General features: G+C 35.1%; 1 protein-coding gene across 2 annotated transcripts in view; it reads left to right on the top strand.

Annotated features, from left to right (window-relative positions):
* Positions 1-6,446: 6,446 nt before the first annotated feature.
* LOC124362322 (MTOR-associated protein MEAK7) overlaps positions 6,447-13,011 on the top strand; it is a 30,190-nt gene continuing 23,625 nt past the window's right edge. The window contains exons 1-3 of one of the 2 annotated variants that reach the window (XM_046816743.1): positions 6,447-6,797; positions 8,882-9,112; positions 11,075-11,188. In XM_046816743.1, the coding sequence (XP_046672699.1) occupies positions 6,672-6,797; positions 8,882-9,112; positions 11,075-11,188 (471 nt within the window). In that variant the 5' untranslated portion in view covers positions 6,447-6,671. Of the gene's footprint in view, positions 6,798-8,881; positions 9,113-11,032; positions 11,189-13,011 lie in introns of both variants that reach the window. The other variant, XM_046816734.1, reaches the window with a different exon arrangement.

Below are 13,011 nucleotides of genomic sequence, written 5' to 3'. Positions count from 1 at the left end.
CGGTTAATAATTTTGAGTGACTTTTGGTCATTTACACAAAATTACTATCCAAGTTCACTCATGACCTTGTATGCACTTGTTTGCTCATACTTTTCGTTTTGGTGTTTAATAAATGAAACAAACTCACGTAAATATTGATTTAAATAATTAAATAAATATTTGGTTGCACATTTAATTTTAAATATCATTACACAATTGGCTAGATTAATAATTATGATGTAATTTTAAACCAGTACCTATTCATAAAAATGATTTTAAAATATGGTTTTTAAGTGTATAGTTTTGTCGTATTTGCATGCGGAAAATAGAATTAAAAATATATTCGTTTTATTTTTGTTCGAAAAATTGAACGATATATATATATATAATATATATATATATATATATATAAAATAGTAAATCTATCAAATTAAGCAGGATAAGAAAACAGTCAACAAGCATTACATGTTAAATATTTTTATTTACATACATATTACTGTCATTCAAAACAATAACGTTTAATTAGGTCTAGTTTAGTAGCTGTACTCTGAAATTGTTTATTACGTACACTTATAAAAATTCATCAAATTGTAGTACTCTACCTTCTGGGCATAATTGTTGCACTCCCACTTAAGTCACTGTCACTTTTTCATCTTCACTGTCATGTTGAGATTCATCTGATAGCAGGTGGTCAAAGCGATCTTCTCCCAAATTTTGGTCATCCGAAAAAGCACTGCTGTCGTCGCTGGAGTCGTCGTCGCTGTTTTTTAACGTGATGATGAGCTCTTCAATCGCAGTTTCCAGAACACCCTCATTTTCCCACGCATCCTCTATGGTTTTTCCTTGTATGTGATACAATTTTTTTCCACTCATCTCCTGTTACTAAGTCTATCCCTCCTTGGTTAATCTTGTTACTTCCGTCAATGTGAACGTTTTTATTGTTTTTTGCAACGTGTCCTTTGATTTGGGCCCAAATCCAACTCTATATAGCATTGAAGTGGCAGTGATACGGAGGTAAACGAATTACAGTAATGGCACGTTCCTTGGCTAACTCATCAATAACATATTTTGGAAAGCGAGGCTTGTGTAAATTTATTACTTCCAAAAGTTCTGCTTTCTTCATGTCTGCTTCAAATGGGATGTTGAATTTCTGTAGCCATTCCACCATCAAACATTTTTTTGAAGCCATTGTTGGGGCCTTGTCCAATACTTTTGAGTGGTACTTAGCATTATCAAATACTATGGTTGAGGATTCTTCCAAATTTGGAAGAAGATTGCTTACAAACCAGCCTAAAAAACTTTTCGTGGTCCATTTCTTCATGGTAATCACTCGTTTTTTTTTTCGAAGAAAAAAGTAAAAGGCTGTTTGGAATAAACCCTTTAGAATTACCGGCGTGAAGCAATATCATCTTCCCCCTTTACCCAGAGGTACGGACATTGTACCTTGAACAGAGTCGTCTGGTCCAAGTGTTTGTTTGGGAGTGATTTGTGTTAAACCATGTCTCGTCCAATCCAGACTACTTCATCTAAATTTAAGTTCTTCATTTGACGAAGAAACCTACAGCGCCATGCAACTACATCTGGTCTTTCAAGAAGTACTTTCCGTTTCCCAACTGACTTGTACTTGAAGCCAAGTTGTTTTAAAACAAGTGAAAGTGAAGATTTGCAACCGTTAAATAAATCGGCATCCTTCAATGATTGAATTAGTTTTTTTTAAAGTTGGATATTCCTTTCGTCTATAGTATGCATACACATGGCGACGGATTGCATCTTTTTGGAAATTATCCAGGTTTGTAACTCGTTTCTGACGTGGAAGTTTCTTTTTGTTTGGGGTATGTACTTTTTCCACTTCCTCCCTCAACGATGTTTTTCTTCTTCTCTGAACAAATTTTTACAACGGTATTTTTATTTATGCCCAGGGCCGCTGCAGTTCGTTGTACAACTTTGGCAACGGGTAAGAGTGGGCCATTGTTTGTTTTTTTCCTGTTGGAAAAATATTCTTTGGCAGTGCAAACAAGTTTTCTGGCTTGAGTGCGCAGAGGTACACCACGTCCTACGTTCTGATAATGTAAACGCTTATGATGAATGAATGCGCGGACGCCCACGACGTTTTCACAGTTTGATTTTCTGCATTCATGATGTAAATATAATCATTAACTACCAGTACGAAGGTTTATGAAAGTACAAAATAGTTTGTTACACTAGGCCTAAGTCACAACTAAGTCCTGAAAAGGACTGTTTAACAACGGTAACACCACTATAGTTACACAGAACACGAGACTACAAAGTGAAACGCACGAATCGGTTGCTGGGCAGAGACTGAGACTGAGGAGTGACGTGCGGATGTGAAAACGGCAACGCTGTGCGGTTTACTCGAAGCTGATTGGCTGCTCTCAGCCGTCGACCGCGCCCCTCCCACCGGTCCCAGTCCTATTTTGTAATCAATTCGACTATAGTAGTTTTCACTTTTTTTATTTTGCAAGTTCTGTCACAACTTTACTAACTAATGTTGACGCATATTTAGATTCGACAGTTTAATATCCGAATATGCTCTCAGCTTCTCGCAAACCAACTGTCAGACATACGATACTGCCGCGGTACGGATGTGTTTACAATAGAGAGTTTTACTATCTGATATGGCTCTCCAATTTTCGCTTACAACTGTCCGATACTGCTCGCGACACCGCACAGGAGAGAGCTCTTCCGCTTGTTAAAACTGTGTTTACACTGGTAAGAAATTGCTCAAGTTTTGTGTCCGAAAATAAAAATTGCTAGTCTAATGCGGTGTCACCATAAATGTCGGACATTTGTACACGAGAATTGGAGAGCAATCTCGCATCGTAAAACTGTCTAGTGCATGTGTCTTCACACTACGGCTCACGAGACAGGTCTGGCTCGCCAAAGGGTTTCTTCCGGCCCGCGGCCAGTCGCCAAAAATTAATTTGTATAAATAAAGAATGGTCGGCGACGATAGATTTTAGTGCTGTAAACCAGCTTGACTGACTGAACTATTAGTTACAGCTCATCTTTGAAATAATTGTATCTAGTTTTTTCTTATATGTGGTTTATATTGTTAAATTATTAAAGTTTTTTACTGAAATATTGGTCTTCAATACATTTTTGATTAATTAGAACGTAAATAACTAAATGCTCAATCTTTGCTCACATAAGCCTTCTTGAGATTCAATTTGCCACATTATTTTAACAAGCAATTAATTAGTTATGCTGAGAAATTGGACTCGTAGCTATAGAAAAGAGAAAATATAGTGCATCGACTATACTCTAAAGTTGGTCATAATGCTAGGTTTGACGACGAATTTGTCTAATATCGCAACGCACGCGCCCAGTGTTCCTTGAACAGACCGATTCAGGAAACGTGAAGTCTGGAGAGGGAAGGGTGACACTACCCTCCTCCTTTTATATTATAACACTTCATTCACGGTCTAAGCGAGTACAGACCATTCCACAGTAGAAGAGTCACTGAACAATATGAACTATTAATACACTCCACTTGAAGAGGCGACTGCTAGTGACTACACTACGTTTGATGCGGACCGTACTAGGTATTCTCGTGGAGTGGACTGGGGGGGTGGCTCGTATGTGTGCACTAGCCATGGTTCGAGCTAGGTGGCTCGGTCTGAAGCACGAGTAAGTTATTGGCTCCTGTGGTAAAAATTAAGTTTAAGAATTAATGCAGGTCGTTGTTAAAAAACTTAATTATGTTAGGCTTCATGCTCTGTAACACCACTGATGTATTCAAGCAATCTCTTTTAGAAATTTAGATTAAATATCCGGATGTGCCTTAACATTGCTTAAATAAAGAAAAAGTGCTGCAGAAGCACGGCCAAACCTGTAGAAGAAAATTTTATGTAGAAGATCACTTGGCTTTGGAAGCTTGCATTATCAATAGGACTTACCACACAAAAAACTTTTTGATCTTGAAACTTCTATATTTTTACAAGAAACACTTAAAATTAAGACTAACTTACGTCTTAAAAGTATTAGTCTTTTCTATTTATAATAAACTCAATCCTTTCGTTGTTTTCTGAGGCAAGAGTGACTCCTTACGTCTTTCTCGTTTGCTTCTGAAATAGGAACTAAAGGTACTAGTTGAATATGTATACTGATTAATGAGTCTGTGTTCACGATAGGAAGATACTTGAATGGAGAGTGCATGTGGATATAATTCTCACAGTACGCTGCCACAGGTGGTGTATTTCATGATAAAGTACTTCATAATAGTGTATTTTCTGTTTTTAGAAATTAAGAAAAATTGTGCAAGAGCTGATTCCAAGTCCCTAATAAAGTTACCGTCTATTACATTTAAAGTGGGTAAGCATTAGCTTGAGATGTAACAATCGCTTCGAGCCATGAAAGTGCTGATCCAATAATTCCTTTATGCTTTAGTTTGTTGCGTACAAGACCAAAGTTTAGGCCACTCTGTCGAAAGATATGCCCCAGAACTAGATACAAATGAAAAACGTCCAAATTGTGTACTTTAGCAAAACATGAACAAAACTTAGTCACGGTGGTGTTTCTGTGTATGTTACCTGTTACGTTGGACATAAGCAAAAGCCTTAAACTAGGCTTGTTTAGAGTTTGTAAGGTAGTCATTTATAAACGAAAGACAGAATTTCCATTTTCCCAGCATGAGTTTCTATGTGACAGTAGAAAATGATTAATGTTCATTGTAGAGTAGACGTGGATATTGAACAGGTACAGCTAAGCACACGCTTATAAAATTAACTGTTGACATTGAGACGATGAATTGTATAATTTTGACCGTAGTCAATCTCAACAACCAGATGGTTGATTACCTCCTTTGTGGCCATTGAAATGGAGTCTTTATTAATAACTTACCCATAGCGGCATTCCTTTTATGGATTTGAAAGGCTAGTTTGCAGGCGTCATTTGGATTCCATTCATTTGTGCACAAATATCGCAAACATTGGTTTTAGGTTTTTTAAATTCGTACCTAAACTTCTAAACTTCTCTTTAAACAATTTGGAGTATTTTACGTAATGCATATTAATACATATACTTATCTTTTTCTTTAAAAAAATCTTTGAATTTGGCAAACAGTATTTTTACATTGTGATCTGGATTGTCAAAGTACTTTAAAGTGGCTTTATGGGCACTATAATGCCTTGGATCGCTAAGTATGAATGCTAAAAGTTCATTCATTAACTCCATTACGCCAGCTTTCAGTTTGTGGGGTCTGCTATTATGAAAACTCGTTTATATGAAAACCTAACCTTTCCGTGATCTTTGACTGAAATACTCTCAGCCTAGATATTAAACAATGAAACTACAATTTTGGGCATATCTATCGGCTAACTCCTTCAAAGGACGTTATATGACAATGTATTCAGCCTCGGGTTTTCTTATTAGGTACTCGTACAACTTGCACGTTTCCTGATTTATTCATACAAGACAAAATGAGTCTTGAAGAGATTTGTTTTGGCCACTGCAGAATGAATCAAACAGATTACATTGGTCCTGAAGAAAAAGTGCTTTAAAGCATTTGTCCTTGCATCACGCAGTCACGAGAGAGAATTGTTTTGAATTAACAGCGTTACAAGAAGTGTTTATGTGTTATTTACTCTACCTGCACTTTCTTTGATTTTTTTTATCTTGACATTTTAAACTTTCGTCACTGTAAACAATCCATATCTTCTTTTTTATAGGAGAATCCATTTTAACTACTGTAAAATAATAGTTATTTAAAAATTAGGCCCACAGTCAAGGATAAAAATTATCTCACTGTAGCCCAACAACCAACCACCTAACTAGCAAAACAGCTGTGTAAATGTTTACAAAAAAGTCACTCTCAGCCCATAGAGTAAAGATATCATAACAAAACATGCTGTGAATATTGTGAATATATACTATACTGTAACAACATTGTGGATCTTTTAAAACTATTTCTGGATAAAAAGCACATAGGCCTTATGAGCCCTTCTTTCGGAAACCACCTCAATTTCATTTTTGGAACATAAAGACAATGAAAATGTAGTAATTATTTCGGAAATATAAGATTTGAGCGAAAATTATAAAAACTAATATAAACAATAATAAAGAAAATGAATAAATATGTATTTTTTTAATATTTAGACGTCAGTGATTATTGCAATAAATGAATAGTAAAATGCATTTCAGCCTTTCCATTATTCCACATGTTACAAATATATCTATAGTTAATCAAAATATCATTTCCAACAGCTATTTTTAATAGTTTTATTCGGTTAAATAAACAAATGTTAAATTAAAATCGTAATTTGTTAATAACATGGTTTTAATAACATTTTATATTTTGATTTCGGTTGCAGATATAGACTATTTTAGTTCAAGTTTTTGTGTGTTTTTTGCAAAGCTTGAAATTGTAACTGCAGCTTTCTTTTATACTCTATGCCTGCAGCCAATCATTATGACTTTTGAACATATGGAGGAATTTAAATTCTGAGAACTGTAAGTAGATCTGATGACAATTGAGGTTAAGGTTATGTGTGATTTTTACGTGGGTTTGTCAGTTTGGTGTGAACACATCACTTGAATTATGTTGTGCAATGGACTATAAATAGAACTGATTGAGTTTTAACACACACACAAATGTACAATTAAATGACAAATGTAGGCTAACTAATTCTTCATACTATCATTTTATAAATACCTATAATTATTACAACATAATAATGGGAGGTAAACAAAGTTTAGAAAAGCCAAGTCGTACATCTCTCAATCCTACAGAAAGGAAAAGACTAACTTTATTTCTGGAAAAGAAAGGAAGTCATTCACAATTTAACAAGCAAGATATGCAGGTAATTGACAATTGACATCTTTCTTCTGCTCAGTTTTGGGTAAAAGGTGGGGCTAGGCTAATTTCCATGTCGACCTATTAAGATCCTAATAAACCAAACAATTATCAACTAATATGTCCATGTGCAGTCAAAAATCAAATCAAATGAATCCCATTATAGACTTTGTAATCTTGGAAGTTTACTAAATCATTAACCACCACAGTATTAATCTGCATTTCTGACTAAAAATGGATTTTGTGGTGTTAATCAAGTTGCTTCTGTTGATCAAAGTTGCCCTAACATAATTATAATGAATTCTGTTAATGTAACAGTGTCATTTAGGCACCACTGGATCAGGTAAGAATTGAGCAAAATAGTTATTAAAAAGTAATGTTCATCTGTTGCAGTTCTTTTGTGGTGCTAGTGAGTAATGTTTATTGGATATTATCCAATATATAAGTTAGTATGGTGAGTGCACTTTAATTTTTACTACTTATTATTGTCTCTGAATGGACATAAAAGACGTATTATTTTACTTTACTTCGTAATGCTAATTTAAATTATGTGCACTTCTACAGTAGTGGCCATGGCCCTGCTAGCATAGAATAATATGGTTAGGTGAATTTTTAATAATTATTTTAGCCCTCAAGCATTAGTGATTACCTTTTTAAAATTGTCGTATTTTACTGATCAGTAACTTATTAACTTGAGGGATGTTTTTCGCTTGTCACAATTAGTGCACTGGGGTAGATATTAATAAGCGGCCTACACTCATTCTTCAATCGCTAGGGTAGGGTAAGATAAGCAGACCGGTTTTTTATATCGAAGAATGTAGTCTTCGATACCTACCTAATATTCGCATATCAAATCCTAGGCTAACAATCGATATAAAAGTACCTATAGTCCTCAATAACAATCATATGTTTTAAATTAAAATGTGAATTTAATATTTAAAGTGATCAAACAAATTATTATAACAAAAATTAGGAAAACTGAAGATGACCATATTTGCTCCTCTCACAGTTACAGTTGTTTCTTTGCCACAAATTTTACATAATGGGGTTTTCGGTACGAGTCCAACATTATGAAGCCACAAAAACAATATATTTTATTAATGTCTTATCATCTTTCAAAGTAATGTTGTGTAGTTTTCTAAAATTGACTTCCATTTTTAATAATTAAAATTACTTATGTAAAATTGAAATATTACCCAACGTGTATTATTTTAAAGTGTTTACATCTGTTGATATAAACTATTTAAGTTAGGTAATAATTAAAAATAATTAATCAGTATCGATTGATTTTAACTTCTTAGTTAAAGTAGTTTTGATGTAAACAAGAAGTAACTAATATTTTGAGACTGAAAATGGCAATGAATATGACGAAAATATGTAAGATATTTCTCACAAGTGACAAGATTTGTTTAAGAAGCTTCAACATGTGGGTTTGGCTCGTGGTAACACTTGGGAAGAATTCTTTCCTTCATTTCACAAAAGCGGTTACTTATTAATATCAAGCTGGGCAAGTTATAAATACTGTAAGGTTTCTTTGATATCTATAAGTCTAGGCTGTAGTTGGTTTTGTTGTTTTCTAATGTTATTGTAAAATTTGTGTATTTAAAATTGTAACTTTGAGATTCTTCTTGTAACAGTACTTTATTATAACTCTGTATACAATTTTTATATACACCAAAGTTGGATAATATATCAAACCGTTCCATAATAGCAATCGAATAACGAGTGTAGGCCGCTTATTAAAGTTTCCCCGTGCACTGCACAGTACACTGAATTTGTTGTCTTTGGTTTCCGGTTCAATATGGTATTTTGAACTTTTTCTTGAGTAGCAGGATGCAGATAAAAGTGTTGCTAGGTGATGTTCCTCTTGCTATTGTCTCTGCTCCTGACGGCCAGATGGCTGAGAGCCTTAAAACCTAGTGTGTTGTAATAGGTTGAAAAAAAGATGTGTCCAAGTTGTTTCCCACTGCAATAGGATTTTTTAAATAGTGTACTGTGGTGTTGTGGGTTTATATTGTATGTTCTCATTATTCTTACTGAGATCATATATACTTATCTCTCTAAAGGCTGACAATCGAGATATTTTTCCAGAGATTATGGAAAGATTACTTAGTACCAGATCTGCTAAAAAGCTACACAGACTACTTGATGAATCAAGCTAGAGGCAAGCAAACACACATTGGAATTGAGGAGTTTGTCTGGATATACAGTGCTCTTATACGAGGGGATGAAGATGAAAAAGTGACTACCTTGATAGATATCATTGGTTCAAGCAAGAACAGCTCAGGACAACATGTGATATCTTTTAAAACTCTGTGCAAGGTCAGTATAACGTCTTATCCTAAAGGGCTGCAGTATATTAAGTGGCCAACCTCGAGTGATCAATAATATTGAATCATCAATATTCATGAGTAAAGAATCCTCGCCACAACTACTTTTACCAAATTACGTTATATTTTAAATGCATTGCATTTCAAATTACAGTATAAAAAGTAATAATATTACGGTGAATAAAAAACAATCTAGGATATGTATTTATAAAATATAACAAACAAAACATTATAAAATTTACTTACTTTTTACTATTTTGAAAGATAAAAGTGTCTGATACCAATAAAACATGTGCATAACCACTGCCTGCACTTGCTGCCATTACAGATCTGCAGTATTAGTGTCAGTAATAAGTTATTCAGTGCTAACCTATTACCGGGATACTGTTGTTTCAGTTAGTTGGGTTGAATAATTTGTTCTCATAACGATTTTTTTAGTTTTGGGTTACTTGGTAGCCAGTAACAGCCCAGGCCGTTTCGTGCAAGCAGTGATAAACATTAGCAATGAAATTAATTATCCCTGATCTTTGCTGTGACTTTTCTACTTTTTAGGAGTGCTACTATTCACTTGACAGCATCTGGAGGAACTCCAAACTGTTCCAGACAAGCCTCCATGGATTGATATGCTACTTGTTTGAAAACTCCTTCAATATCTATAAAGACACTGACCAGGGCATTCCTTTCTTTGAAGGTGTCCTCCTCCGCTTCCACCAAGCTGTGGAGAACGGTGGTAGTTGACTTACCTTCCATGTATGCATGTTGATATAGACTTACTTAGTGGGTCTACCTGTAAGGTTTTGTCCCTTGTATGACTATTAATTATTTTTTCCATAGTTTTTACCATGAAGAAGGATAGGTATATAGGTCTGTACGAGTTGGGTTGAGTCTGATCCCTATCTTTTTTTGCACAAACACCACAAGTGTCATCTCCAATTCTTTGGAATAAATCCTAGGGCGTAGCTGCTTCTAAACAGAGTAATCAGCGTATTTAATAAGATGTCCAACCCTTCTTGGATAAGGGCCGCATAAGCTCCATCCGCCCCAGGAGATTTAAATGGCTTAAAGGGTTGTATTGCTCATTTAATCCTTTCAGATGTAAAAATTCTTTTTGACTGGTGTCTGGATTTAGACAAGATCCCAACCAAATCTCTCCCCTAGAGAATAAAAATCCTCATTTTGAGTCTAGAGACGTCCTAGAAAGTGCGTCTTCAACAACAGTTCTAGAGTCTCCTTCTTCTTCACTGTAAGGCCACCACTGAATTTTTACTAAGGACCCTAAAGCCTTTATTGATCCAAGGTTCCTGGATTGAGACGATATCCAGACCTGTCATCATAAACCTTCAAAAGATGTCAGTTGTGCCCTCAGCATGGTGGAGGTTAATCTGAATGAGGTGTATACTTACACCGTTTTACCACCTCCATGGGGTGGTCCACCCCGTCCATCTTTTTGGAGTGTTTTGGGATGGTGCCCCCTTTTCTACCTCTGGCTGAAACCGATGGACCTTTCAGGGTCGGTCCCTTTTTTCATCTACTTTTTTAAAGCTGCTAGAGTTCTCTGGTTTAGTTTGGATTTTTGTTGATTCACTTCTACTCATTGTGTTCCCATGAGTAGCAGAGATCTAAGGTCACCCCAAGCAGTGGCCTGCTCTCCTTGTGGAAGGCTATATTTAAACTGGAGGTCACCAGATATCTAGAGTTTGCATATTAGAGATCAAGTCTCCATTGACCACGCAGCCTTCGGCATATGCTGTTCCACCTTGGCTTCGAAAGGTTCATGGCCAGATTATAAAAGTGTTTTGGATTCATATATGCATCTATAAACTAACCATAGAACAGGTCACATCACATACTCTTTGAAATTAGTATGCTTTTTTCTATTACTGTAAATTTAATCAATTTAACTGTTGTACAGTATATATCAGACTTGTTGGAGTCCTTTTTCCTGGGATTACAGACACAGAAAGATCCCAATTATATTTCTTGGACCTATCATAAACAACCCGAGCGGGTAAGCATGGAAACAGTGACACGTGGTGTTTGCGATGATTTGCCAAGGAATGATGATGAAGTAAGTATATTTGATGATAAAAATTACAGTTTTAAAGAATATTTGGTTTAATGTAATTTTTAATTAGGATAGTGCGTAATGTGTATGTTTTAGACATGTGGTAGAATATTTCTTTAAATATATTTATCTGCCAAATATATGTACAATACTGCAATATAAAAAAAACTGCATAATATAAAATGGTTTTTTTTTATTACAGAAAGTAGCTTAAAATAAAAAAGCACTATAAAGAAAAGTATTATCCTTGGAAAATGAGCCTGCTTGGGCCATGATACCTGTGCACAGACTCGAGTTGCTCTTGCTAAAATTAATTACAAACTGAATATTTAACATTTATAAATTGAAAATATAAAGAATATTGTATAAATTTAATTTGTAAGTGTTAAAGCGTGAAATCTTGTTATTTTACAGTAAAAATAGTTTACAATAGGATATATAAGCAACAAAAATAACGGGACCACAACTGATTAAAATGAGCTTGTCGTAGTAATAATGGATGATGTAGGGAGAGGTGGCCATGCACAGGTCAGACTGTCTACCCGTAGTTTGTAGAAAGCACTGCCTTTACATTCTCTGTAGACGATGAAACTACCACTGGTTTTCTTTTAACAATAAATGTAGAAATTTAATTTAAAAAACTGAAATTTGGAAACTGTGTACTGATATTTCTAAAAACAGGATCCCCATCTGACCGTGAAAATCATGAAACCGGTTGTAAGCTGTAATTTTCGTCCTCCGTGAAAAACTTGCAAATAATTATGTCAACATGCGTCATTGGTGTGACATTGTCTAAGACAGTCATAGGCCCGGTTAACAAGAGCAATAATTGCGCTAGTCTAATCACAGCGGCTCTTTAACGATCGGTCCTGATGCGATTTAGTGATAAATAAAAAGGTTCACACAAGCGAGTGTGAGCTGATTGATTGTAATCAACCTCAGTTTGCAAACACGACGGTTGCATACAATCACTGCTACTCCTAGATCGGAGCCAACAACAGTGTGATCGTAGTTATTGGCTGCAACCCCGGTGACTTAGAAGTATATTTAGGAGCATTGGAGAGTTCATTTGGCACAAAGTATTCATTTCTTACATGCCATTTAAGAATTGTAATTTTAATTCAATTTATTGATAATATATTAAAGTAAGTTTTAATATCAGGAATATATTGTTGTAGAGCATACACAAAAAAATTGTTTCATCTGGATTTGAAATTAGGTGTATGATTTGACAGGCTGCCTTTAGTAAAATCATTATTAAATTTATTCCTTTTGCCATGCAAAACTACTAGCACTGATGAGAAAAATTGTTATGTACCCAACAGTAGAAGGTTGCCACGAAGTAGACGGGGAAAATAAATTTAAAAAAATATATAATACTGTCACTTACCTATTTATTACATGACAATGTACAATGCCCTCTGTTTAACTATCCTATCAAAAATATAATATTACAAACTTCTGAACTCTCTAATATAATTCATTCTCGGCTGACCGGCATCTTTGACCTATCCAGGGCCCTCGATGACCCCGCTTCCTTGGTGTCGTGGTCACCTCGTCCCGTCATCACTCTCCATCTGCTCTGCCAACTGTCCACTGTCCACACAGTACACTTCTCACTCCATAGCATGGCTTATTGGCGGGAAAATTCCCTCAAATGTTCAAACAAAGGGAGATTTTGGGACCCCTTCATCATAATATTCTGATGATTTATTTCTCCTTGTTGTTATTCAGTAACCTTCGTACTTGATTACGTGGTAAGCCTACATCTTCATGTATTAAGTCTTGCATGATTATTGTGTTTTTTAAATTGTAGATGTCTTGAG

Source organism: Homalodisca vitripennis, chromosome 1, assembly GCF_021130785.1.
Source record: "Homalodisca vitripennis isolate AUS2020 chromosome 1, UT_GWSS_2.1, whole genome shotgun sequence".
In the NCBI taxonomy this organism is placed as follows: domain Eukaryota; kingdom Metazoa; phylum Arthropoda; class Insecta; order Hemiptera; family Cicadellidae; genus Homalodisca; species Homalodisca vitripennis.
This window is presented reverse-complemented; position numbering and strand designations above follow the sequence as displayed.